Genomic DNA, 26,924 nt, shown 5'->3' with positions numbered 1-26,924 from the left:
CTTCTTCAGGCAGAAGGGTTGAAGGGAAGGAAAGAGGAGTGAAGGGAGAGGACTGGAGAGGTCTAGGAAATGGGGTAGATTTCAGGATAGTCAACTGGAACCATGGGTCAGGGAAGACTTACCGTACGGGATGAGAAGGAAAGAGTGATTATTGCGGACTGCATCGGACGAGATTTGAAAACCTGAGAGCTTAAAGGTGGAAGACAGGCTAATATGCAGACAGAGATTAAAGCTTAAACATCATTCATGAGTTATCAAGGGTAAAAAGCTAAGTCCATTGTACGTAACAGAGGTGGGAGGGGAGTGGCGAAAAATAGATGGAAAAGACAATGAAAGATGTAGACAATTAAAATGGAGTGGAGCAAAGAGTAGCTACAGTGAAGAAATGCTGAGATGGAAGAAATTAACGTAAATTAAGGCCAGGTGGGTGGTGAGAACCAAGGACATGCTGTAGTGCTAGTTCCCACCTGCAGAGTTCTGAGAAACTGGTGTCTGGGGGAAGAATGCAGAGGGTACATTGGATGAAACAGGTGCTGACATCATGAATGTCATGTTGTAGAGCATGCTCTGCAATAGGATATTGTGAGTTGCCAGTATGCACCATCCTGCTATGCCCATTCATCCTAATTGATAATTTGGTGGTAGTCATGCCTATGTAGAAGTCGAACAGTGTTTACATAACAGCTGGTATATGGTCATTTCACAGGTGGCTCTCCCTTTGATAGTATGTGTTTCGCCAGTTACTGGGCTATTATAGGTGGTGGTAGGGGGGGGGGGGCAGGGTGCATAGGGCAAGTTTTGCAATGGGTATGGTTACAGGGGTAGGAGCCATAGGGTAGGAGATAGGTGCAGAAGGAGCATAGGATCTGACAAGAATATTGGGGAGATTGGGAGGGCGATGGAAAGCTATTCTAGGTGTGGTGTGCAAAATTTCAGGCAGAATGATCTCATTTCAGGGCATGATTTTAGGAGCTGATTAACATATTCCAGACTAGAATAATACTGAGTCACCAATGGTGTGCTCCGAAGCTGTTTTCTGAAGGGATCAGCAATACCAGTATTGGATGTGATGGCCTAGGAAATCTGCTTTTTAACTAGGCTGGTGGGGTAATTATGTGCAGTGAAGATTGAGGTGAGAATGGTGGTGTATTGCTGTAAAGGGTCTGCATCCAAACAAATACGTTTGCCTCAGATGCCCAAGCTGTATGGGAGGGAACGTTTGACATGGAAAGGATGGTAACTGCCAAAATGTAAGTACTGTTGTTTGTTGGTTGGTTTAATGTGGATGGAACTGTGAGGCTGGCCTTCGGTGAGGCTGAGATCAACATCAAGGAAAGTGGCATGGGATTCAGAATAGGACCATGTGAAATTTAATTGGGAGAAGGTATTCAGAGGTTTGAGGAATTTTAGCAAGTCAGCATCACCATGAGTCCGTATCGTAAAGATGTCATCAATGTATCTATAACAAACCAGGGGCATATCCCAGGAAAGCCCCCTCCAAGCAACCCATGAAAAGGTTGGCATAGAAAGGAGCCATCCTGGTTCCCATGGCCTTATCCCTGATCTGTTTGTATGTCTGCCATCAGAGGTGAAGTAGTTGATTAAGGTGAGTAGGAAGGATGTCGTAGGTTTGGAATCAGGTGGGCACTGACTGAGGAAATGTTCAGCAGCAGACAGACCATGTATGTCAGGGATGTTGGTACAGAGTGAGGTGGCATCAATGGTGGCAAGCAAGGTGTGTGGTGGGTGTGAGGCAGACACGGATTTCAGATGGTCTAGGTAATGGTTGGTACCTTTGTTTTAGGAGGGGAGTCTTTGTACTATGGGTTGGAGGTGTTGATCAACTAAGGCAGATATTCGTTCGGTGGGTGCTTTGAAGCCAGCAACTATAGGACAGCCAGGATGATTGGGTTTGTGGATCTTAGGAAGAAGGTAAAGGTGGGGGTGCATGGTTTCAGTGGGGTGAGAAGTTCTATGGATTGAGGTGTTAGTCCTTGTGAGGGGCCTGAGATTTTAAGGAGAGACTGCAGGTCAGCTGGAATCAGAGGTGTGATCTTAATGGCAGGCACTTTATGTAGAGGTGTCAGACAGCTGTCGTAGACCTTCACTAACGTACTCCTTTTGGTCAAGTAGTACAGTGGCAGATGCTTTGTCTGCTGGGAGGATAATGATGGAGCCATCAGTTTTTAGGGAACGTAGAGCCTGGAGTTCTGCAGAGGACAGGTTAGAGTGATGTTGTAGAGACCTGAGGAAGGGTTGTGAAGCAGTGCTGGATGTGAGGAACCCTCTGAAGCTTGTAATGGATGATTTTGAGGTAGTGGTGGTGGATCAAGTGGGATCATGGTCTGAACTGTTCCAACACAGGGTTCAGTGTCAGGTTTGCTGTTGGAAAGGCTTTGGGATTGGGTTGAAAAGTGATATTTCCAGTGGTTATTATGTGTGATGGAATGCATGCATGCAGCATGATAATGCAGGTTAAGGGCTGAAAGTGAGGCCCTTAGATAGTACAGATAATTCAGGAGGGGAGAATGTTATATATGAGAGGTTAAGGACACTGCTGCTGCCTAGTGAGTAGATTTTTTATATATCCAATTAAATAATTTTGTCATTAATTGAGTGTTTTCATTGTTATGATATAAGTTATGAGAGATTGGAATATGTATGTGGAATATGCAGCAAAGAGCAGCAATAATTCTGTGTAATTGCTGACTATAACCACTTTATTGTTTTATTATCTACATAGAGGATTATCATAAACAACCTAAATGCTTGTAAGGGTGTTGTAGGGGAGGTTGTGCTGAGAAATAATCATTAAGAAAAAAAATTCAATACATCACACTGTTCCCAGTTTATTTAGCAATTAAGTTAGTCAATCAGGTCATTGCACACACAAATTCAAGCACTTGCTCACACTAAAATGTGGTAATGCACAGATATCTCTGAGTGCTGAGTTACCTTTTGTTGAAATGCTGATTACCAGTTAAAATGCCTTGTTTGGAAGTAATGAGAGAGATGAGATGTCGTGTGACTAGGGCCTCCTGTCGGGTAGACCATTCGCCTGGTGCAAGTCTTTCGGTTTGACGCCACTTCGGCGACTTGCGCGTCGATGGGGATGAAATGATAATGATTAGGACAACACAACACCCAGTCCCTGAGCGGAGAAAATCTGCGACCCAGCCGGGAATTGAACCAGGTCCCTTAGGATTGACAGTCTGTCACGCTGACCACTCAGCTACCGGGGGCGGACTTGGAAGTAATAAATTCAGCTAGGTGAACAAAACCTATGTTTGTTTGGTTTGAGGAAACCAAATGGAGAACACATTTGGAAACTCTGTCCCTCACAGGCTGCTTGAATTTGCATTTGCAACAGCCTGTTTGGCTGACTTTAACCCTAAATAACTCTGAAATAGTGCACTGTACTGATTTTTTTTCTTAACAATTATTTCTCAGCACAATCTCCCCTGGAACACTCTTACAAACTTTTTGTACTGTTTCTGACGACTATATATATTCAAAAGAGAAATTATAACCATGTCAAATTGACCCCATCAGCCGTTTTAGGTCACTCGATGAAATCCCTGAGAAAATATAAAAAGTCATATTACATAATCAGAAAGAGAAGAAAAAATTGGAAGCCATATGATTTCATGAATAAAGTAAAAAAATTTAAAATGACACTGAAGAAAAAAGTATGACAGGGTCCTTTTTCCCCTTTTGCCATTCTGGTGTTAATAATCAAGGCTGAGGTCCCTGTATCAAAAAGAAATAAAACTGGAATACTGTGGATCATTGCTGACAGCATGGCATAGTCCTTGCCTTGACTCTGTGAAGTCATTTATTTGCATTGGCACCCTTTACCACTGACATCTCAGCCAGCTCTGACCAACATCTGCCATTTGACCCTTGTGAAAACACTGTTGAGAGAAATAATTATAATGTGGGCATTTATATCTAGCATATAAAGAAAAACAGTTATGATAACTACGCAGTCTACAAAAATTGCCAAGACTGAGGTGAAAAACCATGATGGCAAAGGGTTTGATGCCTAAGTGGATGTACAGGGGCTACGCCACCTCCACCAGGACTGCGTGATATTTATGCAATTTAACCATCATTAAATTAGTTCATGTCACATTTGTCGATCAAGTAACAGTTCTGATACATCATATTCTGTGAAAAAGGCAACCCGAGCTGCTTGTGAAATCTTGAAAGCCATGGCAGTACACAAAACTTCAGCTAAAGAAGGATCTGACTATCTTAATTTCGAGTCCAACCTCAATGCCCGGTGCTGATCAAATTGCCATAGCGTGTATTAATGATTCTGCATATGATTTTCGACTAGAGCCCATAAACTTGCATTTTGTGCTCAAACCCTGGATGTCCACAATCTATGTTACATAACTATCTGATGTCATATGATGTTGGTAGAACTCTAAATGAGCAGCTATCATATGAATTGTTGTTGCAAAATATTCATTTAAATATGATGTAATAGCGGTTTGGGCCAGATCAGATGATTTAAACAAAGGGTTCAGTTTTTGCACAAGATTAAAGAATTGTGGATTTATAGATAATACACTCCTGGAAATGGAAAAAAGAACACATTGACACCGGTGTGTCAGACCCACCATACTTGCTCCGGACACTGCGAGAGGGCTGTACAAGCAATGATCACACGCACGGCACAGCGGACACACCAGGAACCGCGGTGTTGGCCGTCGAATGGCGCTAGCTGCGCAGCATTTGTGCAACGCCGCCGTCAGTGTCAGCCAGTTTGCCGTGGCATACGGAGCTCCATCGCAGTCTTCAACACTGATAGCATGCCGCGACAGCGTGGACGTGAACCATATGTGCAGTTGACGGACTTTGAGCGAGGGCGTATAGTGGGCATGCGGGAGGCCGGGTGGACGTACCGCCGAATTGCTCAACACGTGGGGCGTGAGGTCTCCACAGTACATCGATGTTGTCGCCAGTGGTCGGCGGAAGGTGCACGTGCCCGTCGACCTGGGACCGGACCGCAGCGACGCACGGATGCACGCCAAGACCGTAGGATCCTACGCAGTGCCGTAGGGGACCGCACCGCCACTTCCCAGCAAATTAGGGACACTGTTGCTCCTGGGGTATCGGCGAGGACCATTCGCAACCTTCTCCATGAAGCTGGGCTACGGTCCCGCACACCGTTAGGCCGTCTTCCCCTCACGCCCCAACATCGTGCAGCCTGCCTCCAGTGGTGTCGCGACAGGCGTGAATGGAGGGACGAATGGAGACGTGTCGTCTTCAGCGATGAGAGTCGCTTCTGCCTTGGTGCCAATGATGGTCGTATGCGTGTTTGGCGCAGTGCAGGTGAACGCCACAATCAGGACTGCATACGACCGAGGCACACAGGGCCAACACCCGGCATCATGGTGTGGGGAGCGATCTCCTACACTGGCCGTACACCACTGGTGATCGTTGAGGGGACACTGAATAGTGCACGGTACATCCAAACCGTCATCGAACCCATCGTTCTACCGTTCCTAGACCGGCAAGGGAACTTGCTGTTCCAACAGGACAATGCACGTCCGCATGTATCCCGTGCCACCCAACGTGCTCTAGAAGGTGTAAGTCAACTACCCTGGCCAGCAAGATCTCCGGATCTGTCCCCCATTGAGCATGTTTGGGACTGGATGAAGTGTCGTCTCACGCGGTCTGCACGTCCAGCACGAATGCTGGTCCAACTGAGGCGCCAGGTGGAAATGGCATGGCAAGCCATTCCACAGGACTACATCCAGCATCTCTACGATCGTCTCCATGGGAGAATAGCAGCCTGCATTGCTGCGAAAGGTGGATATACACTGTACTAGTGCCGACATTGTGCATGCTCTGTTGCCTGTGTCTATGTGCCTGTGGTTCTGTCAGTGTGATCATGTGATGTATCTGACCCCAGGAATGTGTCAATAAAGTTTCCCCTTCCTGGGACAATGAATTCACGGTGTTCTTATTTCAATTTCCAGGAGTGTAGTAAAGCTCACTCTCTCAGAGCCCTTAATGTTTCTTACCTGGAAATGAAGTGTTAAACACATTTGATAGATCTCACAGTCCTCTTGACCTTCATTAAACAGTTGGAAAGCCAAGATTGCCTGAAACAATTGTATATACGCCAGATCCATCACTTTCTCTACAAGCTTGTGCTGCTGATCTAGCTGTTATTTCCAGAGCTTAAAAAATTACATTTCCATTGTGGTTGTAATGGTCAGCTTTAGTTGTAGTTTCAAACAGCCTTTGTCACCACTGATTTATGTCTGCTTTTTCAACAACACTGGTGTTACAGCAGTTATGTTAAGATAAACAACAGAGAATAATAAATGCTAATTCTTCTTGAACTAAACAGATGCAGAGACAGGTAGATACCCCTTTGCAATTAAAGTACTCTGGAGATTTACTGAGCAACTCAAACCTTATTGCCAGAGAACACTAACTTTGTCTGACTTTGAAGCACTCCAAAATCAACAACTCTTTCAGTGTACATACATACTGTTGGCACACTCACAATAGGAACAATATTTGGTTGAACAGAGACTGGTGACCACACCGAATCTGGAAAATAGGCATGCCTGTGTGCAAGCCAAATGTCGACAATTGGGGGAATAACAGAGTTTAAATCAGTGTTCAGGAAATAGCCAAGTATTGCAAGGTTGTCATAAACACTAGTAGTACATATCAGTGAGCGGAGAGAAGTGATACCAAGACAGTCCACAACAGTCCTTAAATCTGTTGCTGTTGCGACCTAGTGCTGATGCATGTAGCACTCCATGATGCACCTGGATGTCTTTTGAGACCTTCTCTTACCCTTCTACTCTCCTAGAAATCATTTCTTTGCTGATTGCCCTATGATAGAATTTCCATTTTGCAATGTATAAATTGCCATGAACATTTACGAAAAGTTGAAATTGTGTGCTGATCAGGACTCACAGCCAGAGCCCTGGTTTCCATGTGCATTGTGCTACCATTTGCAGTATTTGTGTATGCCTCATGAATTATTTAGTTTTCCAGTTTCTCACTTGATACCCTCTGTAGTTTCCAAGTCAGTCTGAAGTATGTACAGGTAGAGCAATTGGTACACTGTCTGCAAAAGATAAGGTTCCAGGTTTGAGCCCAGTCAAGTACACCATTTTAATTTTTTTCAGATGTTGAATAACTTGTGTTTCGTATTTTTAATGTCATCTCTGTATTTTGTGTTGTGTTAGGCATCTGCACCTATATTCACAGCTTTTCTTCTTTGTTTGATATTGTGCACCAAGTATTAGTCCAGTCCACAAAGAAAAGTTGGGAGGAAATAGAAAGTGTAGTCACAAATTTTTGTGCATTGGTAGGAGGGAGTGTCACGAGCAACATACTAAAAACCTCCAGCAGTGGGGTGTGAGCTTGGGTGCGGAAGTCTGTTTAAAGGGAACTTTTTAATGTTTTTCTTGAATAACTTGAAGACTGCAACTTCTATAGAAAATGTTTCCTAGTACAAAATTAAACTACATCAAATTTTCTACAAAAAGGTCCTGTTCATTTTTCCTCTAGAACTAATTGTTTCTGCATTGCAGGGGATGGAAAAATCACACTTTAAGAAAATAGTGTTTTAATGGAATAAAATTAATTTTTACTAATAAGTGAAATAGGTTAAAAGCAAGTACTATATTAAATGTGTGTACCAAGTGTAAGTGCAGTAAAGCTGTATGAACGGATAAATTGTGTTCTGGGAGTGTAAGGCATGGAGGAGGCAGGAGTGGAGGGTAGAAGTGCGAAGGAATGTAGTTCACTGGATTGTGGTCATGGACTTCCCTCCTTCATAGGCCTGCAAAATGAAGAGTTATCAGATAATTCCATGCTCTGTTTATCCCACTGCATCACAAGAAGCAACTACAGGGTTTTCACAGTGTTCTACTGCACCTCTGCAGTGCGCCATATGAGTCACTGATGATGCAGTACGCAGACGTGCCTGGAGGTGTTCCGTTATGTGAATAGGCAAAATACCTACACTGAGCTCATGTTCATACACTGAAGACATTTTCAGTTTATTAAATGAATATTTGTTTTCAGTTATTAAGTGTGCTATTATGTAAACATGTTCAACAGCTGGAGCTGTTCAACTGTCTGCCACACTGTGAAGAGCTTGTCCCACGTGTAACATGCTCTCAGTATGTATTTGGAAATGTCAATTTCATTGTCTCCACTATCACTGGGTAAAATAATTTACACAGCATGGGGGATATCCAATGCATCACTTCAGCCTCAGCTCTGCCAACATTTGAAGAGGTCCAGAGGCTTAAGTTGTCTCCATTCGCAACAGAAGTAGGTTACCTCACTGTTATGGAGCTTCAGATATTTCAACGTAAGTCATCAGTGCATTATAGAAGATTACTGACATTGAACATGATCAGTCGCACTCCGTCAGACATATTCTCACCCACCTTGTAAGATACACTGATCATCCAAAATATTATGACCACCTACCTAACAGCCAGTATGTCCACCTTTGGGACAGATAACAGCAGCAACACGTCATGGCATGGAAGCAATAGGGCCTTGGTAGGTCGCTGGGGGAGCTGGCTCCACATCTGTAAACACGTCACCTAATTTCCTTAAGTTCCAGACTTTTTGGAGGGTTCAGATCTGGCGAGTTGGGGGTCCAGCACATCAGTTGGAACTCGCCACTATGTTCCTCAGACATCACACTCCTGGCCTTGTGACATTGTGCTTTATCTTGTTCAAAAATGCCATTGCTGTTGGGAAACGTGACTGTCATGAAGGGGTGTATATGGTCTGCAACCAGTGTACAATACTTCGTGGCTATTTTGATGCCTTTCAGAAACTCCACTGGACCCGTGGATGCCTACATGAATGTTTCCCTGAGAATATTGGAGCCACCACATGCTTGTCTCCATTCTGCAGTACAGGGAAAAATTAATATTTGGGTAAACATTTGTAAAACTCTAATTCCTCTCCCTCAAACTCCACCCTATGGGGAGAGAGGGAGAGTTTTAGTTTTAGCGAGTCAAAGTTTACGAAGTAAATAGTATTTTTTATTTATCCATATCCATTTTCCATGCAAAAATGGGAACATGGATTTTCTTGGATTACAGCGCCAACTATCAGCAATCAAAACAAATGTTTAAGACAAAATGTACATAGTTTTTATGTAGAATCTGATTCTGCAATAAAAAATGGGGGTTCCCATTTGAAATTTTAAAGTTGCCTCCTGCCCCACTCCAGTGGGCTGGGGTGGTGGGCTAATTTTAGCACCAGCAAATTTCCTCCTCGAAAATAATCAACTTTGGATTCTACACATTTTTTGTGTGAAGCTTATTTTTCAAGTCATTCTGGTTTGTCAACCTAAAATTTACACCCTTTATATAGGATGTCTCAAAATTTATATTTGATGTATCAAAATAAAATAGAGATTGAAGTATATCAAAAGATTCTTTATTTATTATTGAAAAGATTCTTTATTTATTATTGAGTCATACAGTTTAGGATTCTACTTCTTAAAAATAATGTCATTTAAATAGAATCCAGCATGCCACAACACTCATTCAAATGATGAACAGAATTTTGCATGATGGCTTGGCATGTAGACAATGGGATGGCTGCCACTTCACTATGGATATTTTCTTTTAGTTGCTATAGAGAAGTCAGGTTATTGCCATACACTTTAGATCTGATGTACCCCATAAGAACAAATCCATGGAGCTCAAACCTGGATTGCATGGAGGCCAATTTATGTCACCCCTCCTGTAGATCAATTTGCCAGGGAAACTTTAACAAACTCGCATTACAGGTGCGTGAGATGAGAGTGCTGTGGTTACATATTGCAGAAACCATGTTCTTTGGTTGTAGTCAGGAAGTTTTCGCAATTAAACCACCAAAAAGTCATTTAACATCATCACATAACATTCCGAATTCACTGTAACTGCACGACTGCTCTCATCCTCAGAATAGTTAGGCCAGTTATTTCTTGAAGCAACATTGCAACTCATACAGTAACTTAAAGAAATGAAGAGATTTCTCATGCTTCCATTTAGGATTTGTTGCACTTAATTTGTGTCAATTTTGCTTATTGATGTGACCATTTAAGTATGAAAGAGCCTTCTCAGAAAACAAGATGATGTTAAATGAAAGGCACTCAGCCACATCCTTAATGTACTGCAGCGTATGCTATTTACTTTATTTATTTACATGTCAAGTTCCATAGGACCAAATTGAGGAGCAAATCTCCAAGGTCATGGAACATGTCAGTACATGAAATCACAATATAAAAATAATAACATATAAAACTAAAATGTTTACGAACCCGAAAAAAGTCAGTCCATAAGTTTAAGTAAACGCTCTCAACAATACAACAAGAATCAGCTTAATTTTTCAAGGAACTCCTCGATAGAATAGAAGGAGTGACCCATGAGGAAACTCTTCAGTTTCAATTTGAAAGCACGTGGATTACTGCTGAGATTTTTGAATTTGAGCAGTAACTTATTGAAAATGGATGCAGCAGTATACTGCACATCTTTCTGCACAGGAGTTAAGGAAGTCCAATCTAAATGCAGTTTTGATTTTTGCTGAGTATTATCTGAATGAAAGCTGCTTACTCTTGGGAATAAGCTAATATTCTTAACAAGAAAAGGCAGTAAGGAATATATATATATTGAGAGGCCAATGTCAAAATACCCAGACTCATGAAAAGAGGTCGACAATAGGTTCGTGAACTGCCTGTTTCTGAGCCTAAAATATCCATTTAGAATAGCAAGAGTTACCCCAAAATATAATACCATACAACATTAGTAAATGAAAACAAACAAAGTAGACTAATTTTCATGTCTCACTTCAGATACTGTTTGAATATGTCATGAACTGTACTGTTTGAAACCGAGCCAATGTTGCACACAACATCCTTTACTATCAAGCTAGTGTCATCAGCAAACAGAAATATTTTAAAGTTACCCGTAATACTAGAGGACATATCATTTATATAAGCAAGGAACAGGAGTGGCCTAAACACTGATCCCTGGGCCCAATTTACTGTGCCCCACTCAGACCCCACATCACAGCCATTCTCAGCATTGCGAATAATGACCTTTTGCTGTCTGCTGCTAAAGTAATAGATGAACCAATTGTGAGCTACTTCCCATATTCCGTAATGGTCCAACTTCTGGAGCAATATTTTGTGATCAACACAATCAAATACCTTAGTTAAATAAAAAATATATATCTAGCGTTTGAAACCTTTTGTTTAACCCAAACAGTAGCTCACATAAAAAATAGAATATAGCATTTTCAGTTGTTAAATGACTTCTAGAGCCAAACTGTACATTTGATAGCAAATCATATGATATAAAATGATCAGTTATCATCCTTACATACACAGCCTTTTCAATAACTTTAGAAAACACTGATGGCATAGAAATAGATCTAAAATTGTCTACATTATTCTTTTCTCCATTTTTATAAAGCGGTTTTACTATTGAGTACTTTAATAGTTTAGGAAACTGACCATTCCTAAAGGAAAAATTACAAATATGGCTAAATAAACGGCTAACATGCGCAGCACAGTACTTTACTATTCTCCTAGGCATCATATCAATGAGAGTCCTTAGTCTTCAGTGATTTAATTATTGACTCAATCTCCCCCTTGTCTGTATCACAGAGGAGTATTTCAGACATCAATCTCAGAAAGGCATTTGCCAAGAAAGTTATATGATTCCCTGTAGAAACTAAATTGTTATTTAATTCACCAGCAATGCTCAGAAAATGATTGTTAAATACTGTACATACAGGGTGTTACAAAAAGGCACGGCCAAACTTTCAGGAAACGTTCCTCACACACAAAGAAAGAAAATATGTTATGTGGACATGTCTCCGGAAACACTTACTTTCCATGTTAGAGCTCATTTTATTACTTCTCTTCAAATCACATTAATCATGGAATGGAAACACACAGCAACAGAACGTACCAGCGTGACTTCAAACACTTTGTTACAGGAAATGTTCAAAATGTCCTCCGTTAGCAAGGATACATGCATCCACCCTCCGTCGCATGGAATCCCTGGTGCGCCTATGTAGCCCTGGAGAATGGCGTATTGTATCACAGCCGTCCACAATACAAGCACTAAGAGTGCTTAATAAGGTAACTGAAAAGGACATTTACCCTCTTCCATGAATTGACGATTCACTAGATTGTCTGAAGGGGGCTAAATTTTTCTCAACCCTGGACATGTACTCGAGAGACTGGCAAATCGAAGTAGATGAGGCTGATCGTGAGAAAACTGCACTCATCACTCCTGAAGGCCTGTATGAGTTTAAGGTAATGCCGTTTTGTTTGCGTAATGTATCAGCAACTTTTGAATGGATGATGGATAATCTTCTGAGGCACCTGAAGTGGACAATGTGTCTTTGTTATTTAGATGACATTATAGTGTTCTCAGAGACATTTGATGAACTTATAAAAAGACTGAGGGCTGTTCTTAAGTGTCTCCAACAAGGCGGACTGAAACTTAATCCAAGAAAGTGTGTCTTTGGAGCAAAAGAAATCAAAATACTGGGACACCTTGTGTCAAACGAAGGTGTGCGGCCAGAGATCTATAACAGAATTTCCTATTCCTAAAAGTATTAGAGATGTGAGTAGGTTCCTTGGATTCTGTTCTTATTACCATCGTTTTATCAAAGTCTTTTCTATCAAAGCCAGGCCAATCCAAGAATTGTTAAAAGCTGATGCTAAATTTATCCGGGGTGGTGCTCAACAAGATTCTTTCGATGTGCTGCGTAAAGCTCTGATGACTGACCCTGTACTTGGTCTGTATGATGAGAGAGCACCTACAGAACTACACACAGATGGCAGTGGGTATGGGATCGGTGTTGTTCTGGTGCAAATTCTGGATGGAAAAGAGAAGGTTATAGCCTATGCTTCTAGGACACTTACACAAGCCGAGAAAAACTACTCAACTGCAGAAAGAGAATGTCTTGCTATGATCTGGACCATGTGCAGATTTCGACAGTACCTCTATGGAAGGCTATTCACAGTTGTTACAGACCATCATTCACTTTGTTGGTTGATAGGTCTTAAGGATCCTACAGGACAATTTGCCAGGTGGGCACTGTGTCTTCAAGAGTATGACATTACCATAGTGTACAAAAGTGGAAGAAAACACCAAGATGCCGACTGTCTCTCAAGAAACCCTGTGCAAGACCATCAAGACTTTGTTGAAGATAGTGACTGTCTCACTGCACTCCAGGATCTCTCTACTGAGCAGAAGAAGGACGCCAAGGTGTCTCAAACAATGCTTGCCTTAAATCGGTCAGAGGATGTGAAAGGACAATCTAAAGTAGTTAATGGATTACTTTGCAAGAAAAACTTTGACCCATTTGGAAAGAGGTGGCTACCAGTGATTCTTAAACACATGCACTTAGATGTTCTACAGAAATTCCATGACACACCTAAGGCTGGACATTTAGGATTTATTAAGACATACGATAGACCCACGAGAGATTTTTGTGGCCAGGGTTATTTAGGAGTGTCCGTCGCTATGTGTCGCACTGTCGAGACTGCCAGAGGAGAAAGGCAGTTCCTCAGAAACCATGTGGCCGACTTATACCAATTCCACCAGCCGAAATGCCTTTCCAGCATCTTGGGATTGACCTCCCCAGACGATTTCCAACGTCTACTAGTGGCAATAGATTATTGTTTGCACTGATTATCTCACACACTATCCCATTACAAAAGCCATGAAAACAGCCGAAACATTCAAGGTAGCCAAATTCATTGTGGAAGACATTGTATTAAAACACGGTGCCCCAGTGTCGTTAATTACAGATCGTGTGAAAGTTTTTCAATCGAATCTTGTGACAGAGATGAACCGTCGGTGCAACATTACTCATCACATGATGACTGCCTACCATCCACAAACTAATGGACTTACTGAACGCCTTAATAAGACCTAGACCGACATGCTATCAGTGTTCGTCAATGTTGAGCAGAGCAACCGAGATGAGGTGCTACTTTTCGTGATGTTTGCCTACAACTCCACCAAACAAGACACCACAGGATTTACGCCATTTTTCCTGGTGCATGGGCGTGAGGTGACTACGACGACCGACACTGTGTTTCCGTTACATCCTGATGACGTGGACGACGACTACATCGGCCAGATGTTAACCAGAGTTGCGGAAGCTCTGCAGTTAGCTTGACTCTGCACGCTGCAGGCTTAGGAAAATGATTGCCGAACGTATGACGCGAGCTAACGCACTGTTGTCTACCAGCCTGGTGACCTCGTCTGGATCTTCACTCCTGTCGGGAAGGTTGGTCTCCCTGAGAAGCTCCTCAGGCACTACTTTGGACCGTATGAGGTTGTAAGACAGTTGTCTGATGTTACTTATGAAGTTGAAGATTTCGACCCCAACATAAGACGACGAAAGATCAGGGACAGGATCCTGCAACCCAGGGTAAATTCAAAGCTCCAGTGTCAGGCAACAGCGGAACGGTGACGAAGAGCATAGTGGCAAAATAAGTTGTAAGAAGATCACCACCAGGGCGAGAATCAGTCATCAGGAGTCAGAGTATGCAGGATCGATTACTTGCTCCTGGACTAGGAGGGCGTAACACCGAGATGCTGTTCGCTCAAGGAGGGAGCAATGTCACAGAAGAAGTTGAGTAGCACCGTGGTTTAGTGGTTATGATACTAAACTGTTGCATGGAGGGTCGTGAGTTCAAAACTCACCTGGACTGTACAATTTTAATTTCTGTATTCGGTTGAATACATTCTAGAAGTATCCACAAGTATCAAGAATCATTGTACTGGAGTGTTCTGTAGCTGTATTTATACTGTATATGTTCTGGCCGGAGGCGGTTCGCTCGGTGCTCTTGTATGTGCAAGTGCTGAATAAACCTTCATTAAGTGAAGTTAGTGTTTGTCATTCATCAAATTACGCCTTCTTCTACGTGACAGTATAATTCCTGCTTTGTTCTACGTGTTATCCTTATCCCACTAATCAGCCACCCGGGCTGCCTATTACTGCTAGTATGACATTTAGAATGTTCTAATGGAAAGCAACTCTCAAAGAGCATGAAAAATGTGTTAAGGAAAGCATTATATTTGTCATCTATGTTATCAGCACTATAAACATCCCGCCACTGTTGTTCCTTGACAAGGTTTAAAAACTCTCTATTGCTGTTGGATTAACTTTCCTAGCTTGTAATTATATGTGACATTTGTTTGAGCGCCAAAGCCTTTTAGTGTTAAAATTTGTGATCATTGTCTGAAAGGACATTCACCCTTTTACTAACTGAATTCCCATCTAGTAATGAAGAATGAATAAAAATATTGTGTATGGGTGTGCTAGTGTTCCCCTGCACCGTAGTTGGAAAAAACACAATCTGCATCAGATCACATGAATTTAGGAGAACTACCAACATCCTTTTTCTTGCACCATCATTTGCAAAATTTATATTGAAGTCACTACATAATTAATTTCTGATACTTCGTACAAAGTGAATCAAGAACCCACTCTAGCTTGAGCAGAAATGCTCTGTAGTCAGAGTTAGGGGACCTATAAACAACAACAATTAGAAGTTTAGTTTCACTAAATTCAACTGCCCGTGCACAACATTCTAATATCTGTTCAGTGCAGTGCCGTGATACATCCATGGACTTAAATGGAATACTGTTTTTTATGTACATAGCCACTCTGCCAGCCCACAAGGAACTCCTTGAAAAACAGCGACCTAATCTGTATCCTGGTAAAGGAAGCCTCTGAATTGACAAATTATTTAACTGTTGCTCCAATATACCAGTAATTTCAGAGTCAACATCTATAAGCAGTTCACTAACTTTATCTCTAATACCACTTATATTTTGATGAAATATGCTAGTTCCTTCTCTACTTGGAAATATTTGACGTTTTCTGAAAGTGATTCCTTAATTAGACGGACTTCCTTTAAGCAGGTATACCTATCAGCTGACTTCACTCTATAACAGGTGCAGCTCTAACACCAACTATTACAGGAATTTTTCCATGAGTGATCGCACCACCACCCACTACACTGTCACCTAGGATGTCTGGCATCCTAAGGCTTTAACTGCACCAGTTGGACTTTGTAAGGCTGCAGCTTAAGGTATTTTTGCAGAATTTGGTATAGTGGTGATGTATTCATATTTAAAGAACTTACACGCTTGCAAATAGAGAGGTTAGGATCATCACAAACGGAGCAATTTACACTCTCCAAGGATTTGCCTGTCCTTGATGACTTTGGTTGTCCAGATTTTGGCTTGGTCAGTGTTGAACCAGTCTCCTCAAACATTCTGATTCATTTCCAGTTAAGCAGAACACTTGCCGCTTCATTTATGTTATACATCCACAATCACTGCAAAATTTTCTCCATGCTACAGTTGCCAAATCACTGTTTTTGTAAAATTCTCACACACAGAAAGTGCGGTCTGCTCCCGAGAAGCACTCCATATCGAATGAATTCCTAAAGGCCAAGCAAGTGATGAATGTACCTCCCCCCCCCCCCCCCCCTCCCCTCCTCCTCCAGTTTGTTGTGCATGCACAGAGAGCTCTCCAAATATAAACTTTCTTTTGAGACATCCTGTGTAAGTGATTTATTGGTTTATGTCAGAAGCATGATGAGGCTGTTTGCACATGATGTGGTTGTCCATAAAAGATGGTTGTACCTGAAGGCAGTAGCAAACTGCGGGAAGACCTGCAGAGGATTGGTAAATGGTGCTGTGACTGCCACTTGACACTGACGATAAATTAATGTGACATATTGTGCATGCATAGGGGAAGAAATCCCTCACTGTGCAGTTATATTTTTGGTGACAAATCGCTGGAAGCAGTTACTACCATAAAATACCAAGTTATAACCATACAGGACAATTTAAAGTGGAATGAGCACATAAAATAAATAGTAGGAAAAGTAGATGACATGCTGAGGTTCATAGGAAGAATCTTAAGGAAATATAAGTCATCTATAAAAGAAACTACATACAAAAAATATTGGTTTTCCGAGTCTTGAGTATTTCTCATCAGTCTGAAATCATTACTAGGTTGGGTTAATGGAAGAGAGATTTAAGATTCAACAAAGAATGGCACAAGATCATTATGCATATGCTCAACAAACTCCAGCGGTAGACACTGCAAGAGAGTGGTTGTGCATCTTGAAGAATGTTTCTATAAAAATTCCATGAGAGTAAGTTCCAGGAAGAGAAAGGCAACATATTACTTCTTCCCTTATATATCTGGCAAAATAACCACAATGCGAAAATCTGAGGAATTAAAGCTAATATGGAAGTTTGCCAATAGTCATTTCTCCCAGACACCATTCGGGAATGGAATGGGGAAGAGGGATCGTATAGTGGTACCAGGAGTATCATCTGCTTTACACCATAAGATGGCTTCTGGAATATAGATGTAGATTTAACATCTCTGGGGAAATACAGGAATGGCAGATTCTAATGTAAAACTAGGACAGGCTCCAAATTACAGTCATTCATTGACTGTAATTGTTTATGACAGAGGTCATATAGTAGTAGAATTTGTCAAAACGAACAGTAGATTTATCCTTAACACATTATTCCAAAAGGAAAAAAAGCAGGAAATTGACTTGAAAAGAACCTGACATAAATAAAAGAAAAATAAATCAGATAATCAAGAAAATATATGAGATATGATGTTCCTAAACCACTTTTATGTTGTGAGTGATCATACATGTGTAAGATGCAGAGCAGCAATAGATACAGCACTAGAAACAAACATACTCATTAGACAGGGAATCATATATGCATATTATGAGAATATGTTGAAGAGTAGGGAGATTACAAAAGTAAGGTTAGTGCTTTATAATATGAAGATTATACAGACATAGACAGAAGGTACAATAATTTAACAAAGTTAATCATGCAAACATCAAGAAAAGTAGCTAATATAAAGAAAGTGAATCACAAATGTAACTAAACACCTATTATAAAAATAAGGACTGTGGTTGAATATGCCAAGTTAAAGAAAATCATATATAAGTTGAGAGAATGTAGAAGACATAGTGGAAATAGAATAAGAGTAACAACTTAAAACAATAACAGTATGAACAAAACAAACCTGAAGCACATTTAGGGTTGACACCAGATTTCACTAGTTAAGTAGGGAGTTAGCACTGTAACTTCTAAGTTAGAGAAAATTGTATGCATGTATCAAGATTTCTTTAAATGTTTCCTTAGTCGAAGAGATGAATTGGAAAGGCAGATTGTTGATAAAGAAAATAGCGACTTTCCAGCAGTAAGCCAAAAGAGTTGCATAAAGCCTTTTGAAGTGTAAAGAAAAGAATGTCTACAGTGATATGATGATGTTTCAATAAGAATTATTAAAGCTGAAGGAAAATTTGTGCAAACAGAACATGTGAAATTGTTCACATAATGTTTATGAAAGATACCGCAATATCTGTAATTCTGATTTTGACTCATTTTCAGCAAAATCTTCACCACAGCCATTTAGAAACAAGACATTCATTCAACTTATGTTACTACACTGAAGAATTTTGGTATCATTGCTACAGGTTCCTTTATTCATCAGAATGGTAAGAATTCAGAGTTGAAAGAAGTGCCTAATAATAAGATTTCATTCCACAAAAACTACTCTCAGAATGCTAAAGTAAGTTAACAGATAAATTAGGAAAAACAAGAAGTGTCTGTGGAAGATAAGTGCACCATCATGGTTTTGTCATTGACATAATACTGTATCCCTCTGGTCCAATTAAGACATAACTAACCAATTGAAGAACTTAATGTGGAAAGTTTGAAAAATTAGCCAAGAAATCAGTTATAAAGAGACTAAAATAATGTGTAATTTTCATACTGAAAAAGAAATTTATAAATTAGCAGTGAAGTCATAGAACAAGTTAATGAAGCTATGAATTTGTGTTAGTTGAATATGACTGGATGAAAAATTACGGAAATAAAGAGAAAAGGAAAAATGGCCTGGAGTGATTTTGGAAAATTTGTCAAACGTTTCACAATTAAGTTTCTCATGTCTTTAAGGGGAATGTTTACAGTTAATATGTAGCATGTCACCAGTTCTTATTTATTGTGGTGATAAATTAACTTTAAAGTAGAAACCTTACAAGTATTAAGAGTTGCTCAGTAAGCAGTGAAGAAATACATGTTGGGAATTACTAAAACTACACTAAACTCTGTCCAGACAGGCTTTGGAAGGCCCAACGGCACCAACCGGCCGCTGTGTCATCCTCAGCCCACAGGCGTCACTGGATGCAGATATGGAGGGGCATGTGGTCAGCACACCACACCTGGCCGTATGTCAGTTTATGAGACTGTGGGGATTACTAGGGCAGATAAGAAAGCAAATAGATGGTCAACAACACACAGGAATGAAAGACATTACTATCACTTAATGAAAATGAATATGGACTGGATATGTAGCCAGGAAACCAAAGGATTTCTATGTTGGATTCCAAGTGATAAGAAAAGGCAGAGACGTCAGCCTCCTTCAGATGTTAGGTGACTGAAGAAACCATGCAAGGGCATCATGAATGCATATAGCCAAACATCGTAATGCTTGAACATCTAGAAGAGACCTTTATTAAGAAGCGACTGAAGATCATGATTATTGTTAATATTTATTGGTAACCTTTAGTAGCTATTTCTCCCTCATGATAGTGTTTGTATTATATATTGTACACAGGTTATCAAATGATCAGAAATATGTATTGTAGATGGTTACTGAGGTATACTGTTATCTGACGAATGAGTAGGCTACTAGCACAATCACTTCATCAATTAGATTTTGCTTCTCCCAGTCATTTTCAAATTTAATAGAGTTAGGGTCATGGGATGAAAGTTTTTCAAAATATCCTGACACACATGTATTAACAAAATTGACCAATCATATTGCTTGGTATCTGTTACTTTTCGCGCTTATGTAAGAGAGTTCAGTGATATTGTGTTTAGAAGATTAGTTGTTACATCCAGATTTGGCCCTAGCTTAGATGACTGGGACTGGGTATGACATGGATATGAATTTTGGTCACAGATGCTTCTACTGCATAAGCTGGTTGCCTATCTTTGAACCCTGCTGTATGTTCTAATAAAAATTCTGGGAAGTTGCATGTTATTTTACTCACAGTCCACGGCTAGATCAAAATTAGTGATGTTTTGATGTCATTTATTACCATTCTTTTGACCTCCCGAATCCTACTGTCCACTCACCGTGCTTCGTTACACTTCACTACATACGAACTGAAATAGCTGGAGAACAGTAATACTATTGGATACACAGTACCACACAAAATGACTGGCTACAAGAGTCGAAAGACAGCTTGAAAAATATTTTAATTACATGAAATAATACAAAATGGTTTAAAAAGTGTATACTATCCACTTTTCCAATAAAATAATGATGTAACCCCTTCGGATCCACTGTCAAATTATGTCCAACATTACAATTTTCCGTTACAGTTCCGATGTCAGCCAGTGTCTGACATGGTTCAGTTATTGTGCTATAAATAAGAAATGGTGAGAAAGCTGTAAATAGAAAAATTTGACTGGAAAAGGTTAATTGATTTTTTCATGTTACACAATATTCATTTTCCATCTATTTTTATATAAGCCTATTACAGTTCTCCATTGTCCACTTCATAACATTTTGTTAGTCTCTTACCACATATCTGGAGAAACTAGAATTTTTGTTGAATTTTGAAAGTCGGTAAGTTAAACAATTAAATAAATAGTGAACTTTGTGCCTTGCTCTCAGTTTTGTGTGAGAACCTTGATTGTGTAGCATTTGTAAAAGATGTGAAAAAAAATAATAACCATTTGCAATAAAAAGGTTTATTTTTAAAACCTACATACAATACATTTTGTCCACTCATTTTTACGGATGATACCCTCATCCAGTTCAAGGTGCAGAAAGTACTGAAACATATTGCAGTTACTGTTAAAACTTCCTTGAAAGAAGTACGAACTCTATATACCAAATTCAGATTTAGTGCAGAAACTACTGAACAGCAGCTTTCCATAACTTATTTTGGTAGTTCATGAATGTTACCTATCCGCAAGTACCAGAAGGTTTGTTTCTTTACAGTGCCAAACATATGAAAAGAGACCTCATCACTAAACAGCACACACCTACATAGACAATGTTTGTTTTGCCAGTTTCCTGATGGAGTATTTTGAAAGACAGGTACTATGTAAATGTAAATTGTGGTACAGGTACATTGATAACATTTCTGATGTGCGGAGCTATAGTGAAGAACAATCCAGTGACTTTATAAGACATCTGAACAGTCTCCATGCCAACACTAAATTTACTATGGAGATAGAAAGGGTCAACAGCAGCCCTTTCTGGATGTGCTGGTTACAAGGAGTGGTAAGAACCTTGGCTACAGCGTATACTGTAAAGTGACACACATGGCTCAAAACCTGCACATATTTTCAAATTATCAACCAAACCAGAGAAGATGTAAGATGTATAAAAAATGTCATGAAATATACCACCAGGAAAAGTGACACACCAGAAGGAGATTGCTCATTCACAGTGCAAAAGCTGTATACAAACTTACAAAGTAGACCGGAGCGTATCTCAAATAGACAAAGGACAAAAAGGACCCACTCATAATGTCGAGAATATATCATTTGCATATGGAAAAGTCTATGTTGAAGTGACCAGACAATCCATCAGAACTAGGATTGTCAGACATAAATGATACTACATATTGGGAGAGGTGGAGAAATTAATAAACATGGCAATAGTTTTAAGAGGAAAGCCTCAAGGTAAATTGATTCTGCATTCCCATGCTGTAATGAAAGACCATTGCAAGTAATAATGTAGGAGCTAGTGGGATTATGACAGGGAAACAACCCCTGTAGACATTAGCATGAGAGAAAATATTACGTCTGACCATGGACTCAAGTCCAGTTCACTTCTTGCAATGGAAGGTGAATATTTGAGGATGCCAGCCACTTGTGCTGGTGAAACATCCAAAAAACCATTACATAAACATTGGCTGAAGATCTGGAGGTGAAATTCAGCAGGCAGTACCTTCAGTTTCAGCTACATGGTGTTGTATTTTCATGTTTCCCCTGTAGTTCACATTTCGAAAACACAGTACCAGTACCTTCAGTTTCAGCTACGTGGTGTTGTATTTTCATGTTTTCCCTGTAGTTCACATTTTGAAATCACACAGTAGCATCAATTATTGGTGAGAAATACACATTTATTAACCAGGTACCAACACAATGTTCTTTGGGCCATGGCCCTTCATTCCTCCTCTTTGGATTAATCTTTATGGCAAAGAAACTCATGCAATCAGCTAATGACATACACTGATGTTGACAATCCAACAGATGGCTATTGAAACCACTCCTACTATGGTAACCTCTCCATAGCATTCACAGTGATCCCACTGAAGAAGGGAGTCATTACCACTACACCTTGTACTTATCATAAGGCAGTTATTTATTTATTTCCATTATTGCGACAACAAATTTATCAAGGAAACAAACTCATTCAGATGTTAGCATAAGATTCCCTATTTTGTGGAGCAGAAGTCTTGGTCAGGTCTTTAGTCAAGATTACATAGGCCTCTCATTACATGTTTTTGTGCTGTAGATAACTTTTGCACGTTATGTTTTACTGACCACCGTTACATGTCACATCAAACAAGTGTTGTATACAAAGTAAAAAATAAATAAAAGTCTAGTTTGTTTTAATGTGAAATATATTTACTTTCTACTTTTTAAAAATTGTCATAAGTATACTATTTTGTTCCTAGTTTCCTGTTTATTCCCAATCATATTAATTAATTATCTTCAGATCGTCTGTTACCGGATATCACTACTGTCAGATTAATGTGTAAGACATTGGAAGCATAGTTTCCTATTTTAATTGAAGTAATCTTGTTTGTTGCAAGTGGTATTTTAATACACTAATAGAAACCTGAAAGGGTTAACACCACAGACACCTTGACCAAATGCTACCGAACTATTAATACAGTATTTCTGTAGCCAAGGGACATGTTGAATAAAAATTTAATCCCAGTGCAAATTTATTTTTAGTAGAGAAAAAAAGCCATTCATACAAATGAAGAATGATGTGAACACATGATCTCAATGGGTGTGTCTAATGTTGTTGGAAATTTTCAAGTGGCGATTGCAACACAGCATTGCTAGAGGACTTGCAAGTACAGCATAATACCATCTTTCAGACTTTGAGAAGAGTTGAATTACTGGCATGAGAGACTTGGGAGTGTTATGCCGACAGATTGCACAGACAGTTGTCTGTAATGTAATGAATACTAAACAAGTAGTAACAAGATGGGCTTTGGTCAACATGGTGACTAGAAGAATGAGCACTAGTACTTTCAGAAAGTCTACACAACAAGGTGAAAGTAGGATTATTTGGCTGTCTCTGACAAATAGCCAGATGATAACAGCTGAAATCCATGCAGAAGTTACGGGCAGCATCACCCACAACCACTGAGAATAACTTAGTAAAGGGTGGGTTGGTATCTCGAGTTGCCATATACTGTTTACCATTGACCAGTACCACAGACAACACAGACTTCCATGGTGTAGAGCAACCATTGACTGGGACATTGTGTGACATTCTGTGCTGTTTAGTGACAAACCTCACTTCAGCTCATGGTGGTGAATTGTGAATTGTGTTTTATTCATCTCATGACGTACATCTGCAATCCATTTTGTTTGCATACAGAAGACACGTCAAAAATATATAATACAGTTACAATAATTTTTACAGTAGTAAATAATGTTGTTGTTGTGGTCTTCAGTCCAGAGACTGGTTTGATGCAGCTCTCCATGCTACTCTATCCTGTGCAAGCTTCTTCATCTCCCATTTCCTACTGCAACCTACATCCTTCTGAATCTGTTTAGTGTATTCATCTCTTTGTCTCCCTCTACGATTTTTACCCTCCACGCTGCCCTCCAATACTAAATTGATGATCCCTTGATGCCTCAGAATATGTCCTACCAACCGACCCCTTCTTCTATCAAGTTGTGCCACAAATTTCTCTTCTCTTAGCACTACAATAAATAGTAACACTATAAGGATATTTCTTGGAATATCTAACACATTGTATCCAGCTCAAACTTCCAGTTTGTCCTGTGTGAATTCATCCACTGAGTAATAACACTTCAGTGTAAGTACCTCATGCAGCTTTCTTTTAAGTGAACCTAAATTCATCTGCATCAACTTGTTCCCTTTTAATTTATTACAAATTTTCATTCCCATGTATTGAGGCCCCTGGGCAATACTGGGGGGGGGGGGGCATAAAATTTTCTTTGTTTCTAGTGTCATGTGAATGGACAAAATGCTTTCCCTCAAATAATTCATGTCTGGTGTACAAAAATATAATAAACTCATATATGTATAAGGATGACAGAGTTAATATTTTAAGTTTTCTAAATAATGGTCGACATGGTGCTTTGTGATTTGCAATGCACATATTTCAAATGATATTTTTCTGTATTTTTAGTATCTACACTGTGTTTGTCAAGTTACCCCAAAAAACAATACCATACCTAATAATGGATTCGAAGTAGCTTCTATATGCTACTTCTTGTGTGTCCATGTCAGCTGCAGTTCATAATATTTGCATTGCAAATGCAAAGCTGCTCAGTTTGTTTGCCAAGACTCAGTGGCAGTCATTCCAGCTGAAATGTGTTATGTAAAATTTTAGTATCCTGTATTTTCTTTGTTATTTAATTAACTTCATTTTTCCAGGTTCGTCTGGTAAGATACTTATAAACTTAGTAGCAATGGCTTGCACCATTGATGAACAGGAGTCTAAATCATCAGTTAATATACAAAAGAAAGGTGAACCTGAACAAGTCACAGGGGATTCCACTCAAATTCCCAGCAGCGTGCAGGCAATTGTTGGCACTGATGGTGGAGAAGAGACAGCTGCATCCTGCAAGGCAGAAACTAAATGTCACAATGAGCAGTCTTCATCATTGCCGTCTACTTCTGATTCATACAGGCGGTCTGGATGTAAAGTGGAATATTCTAATGTTGTAAGGAAAGGTAGTCCTTCTCAGAGTTTAAATAACAGTAAACATGCATCATCTTCCACTGACGAAATACAGGAGCAGCTGTCATCACATGTTAGTAACAACACTGATGCTTGTTCAGTATTGAATGTCGGTGAAGGTTCTGATGTTGTTGAAGCCATTCCAGAAGTGCCATTAGCGGAATATCCTGATGATGCTGTTGTTCCACAAGGTTTTAGCCCACCGTCACGAGAAAGCTCTCCAGACTTTGAAGTGGAAGAGTGATTGAAGAGGGAAATTGAATGAAAATTTTGACATTGTATGTTTGTAATATTGATTCATACTGTTTTAGCTGTTGTTATCTTATAAATTCATATAGCGAAGGTGTAGCTCTCTTTTGAATGAGGAGCAATTTTGTGTCTAGCTACGTCAATGTTTTGAGTAATTGCTATATTGTTAGTTCTCTATTTAGTATTTTCTAGCACTTTTCTGTATTTCAGTACCTTTTAAGTGCATCTATTTATTTTCGAAGCTTTTAACATCACTAGTGTTATTTCCATGTCTGTGGCATTTTTGGCATCGTGAATAACGTGGAATGTGACTGAAGGAGAGACTGGAGGTCACATAACTTATGCACTACAATATACAATATAATTTTAAACAAATTCTTTTGTGATGTCTGTTTACTTTATTAATTAGCTAAGTTATAATTTGATTTAGAAACTTAATTGTCTTCTCTACATCTTTCTTGTGTATACGAAGTCAGTAGTAACAATAACAATAACAATAATATGTAATGGTGTAGTGGTTTAGTGGTTATGTAATGTAAGGGAGGTATTGAAAAATCATAATATTTAATAGTAGCAGATTGATTTAATGTGATGTAATTGCATTGTAAAACACCCCAATGCCTTGTAAATTCTTTAATTTGTGTCTGTAGATATAGGTGTGTGTATAAAATTTCTGTGTTATTTTCAGCTTGAAACCACTATCCATTTGTTATAGCACTGTATATATGAGATTTGTTTGTGAAGTAGTCAGTGACGTGTGTGCCCCATCATATCTTTTTGTCATACTAGGTTTCTGTAATAAATATGGCCTTTGACTGGAATTGTTTGTTTACTAAATGATTTTCAATGCTGCCTTGCTGATACCAGTAATGGTAAACCTATTTTAAGGAGTGTATCTACTTGAAATACCAATTCCTATTAATTATGTATAGTGGTACAGATAAAATGAAAGGACTTTCAGTACCAACGGAATAATGTGCCATTGATATGCTTGTCTTCGTGTGTGACGAGAGCTCTGTTGCTCAGTGACTGAACAAATTTACTCTCCTAAATATCTTATGTGGCTGTGTTTGTAACAAGAATCGCTCACCAAGGTGAAGAAGGGCAGTCTTACCTATCACAATGTTATCATTATGTCCAGTTTATTTTCAGAGCTTGTTTGTGCCTCAGAACTTACATTTATTTTCAAGTTTGGCTGGATTTGCCAGTTTATGTGCTACTTTACAAAAATGTCAGTATATTTTCCTACTGCAAGTCTGGCTGATATAGAGACAATGGTGCATCTCAGTGGGTATGACATTGATAACGGCTTGTACATGGATGACTGATAAAATGGTTCATGGCATGAATGTGTTGAACGTGCCACTAGAACTTAAGTTCAAATTTGTGAGTTATTTTAAGCTCTTTGTACAATGAGGAGTTCTTGAAATTTTACTCATCATTAATACCAGACTTTCTGAGAGGGAGAATTTAGAATTACGTTATGTATCAGAAAAGGAAACTCAGTCACTCCTGACACTGAAAGAACATTTGAATCTTGTCTTGATTTTTCTTGTTGCTTGCCTAACTGCTTGAAACTGAGGAAACATTAGGCAAATGTGTC

General features: G+C 39.5%; 1 protein-coding gene across 1 annotated transcript in view; it reads left to right on the top strand.

The window, feature by feature from the left end:
* The window catches only part of LOC126474622 (uncharacterized), a 624,438-nt gene extending 599,122 nt beyond the window's left edge, over window positions 1-25,316 (top strand). The window contains exon 15 of the mRNA XM_050102100.1: window positions 24,766-25,316. Within this exon, the coding sequence (XP_049958057.1) occupies window positions 24,766-25,316 (551 nt within the window). The remainder of the gene's footprint in view (window positions 1-24,765) is intronic.
* Window positions 25,317-26,924: the final 1,608 nt, after the last annotated feature.

The sequence above is a fragment of the Schistocerca serialis genome, chromosome 4 (assembly GCF_023864345.2).
Source record: "Schistocerca serialis cubense isolate TAMUIC-IGC-003099 chromosome 4, iqSchSeri2.2, whole genome shotgun sequence".
Taxonomy (NCBI): domain Eukaryota; kingdom Metazoa; phylum Arthropoda; class Insecta; order Orthoptera; family Acrididae; genus Schistocerca; species Schistocerca serialis.
Note: the sequence above shows the minus strand (reverse complement) of the source record. Positions and strands in the feature narration are given on the sequence as shown.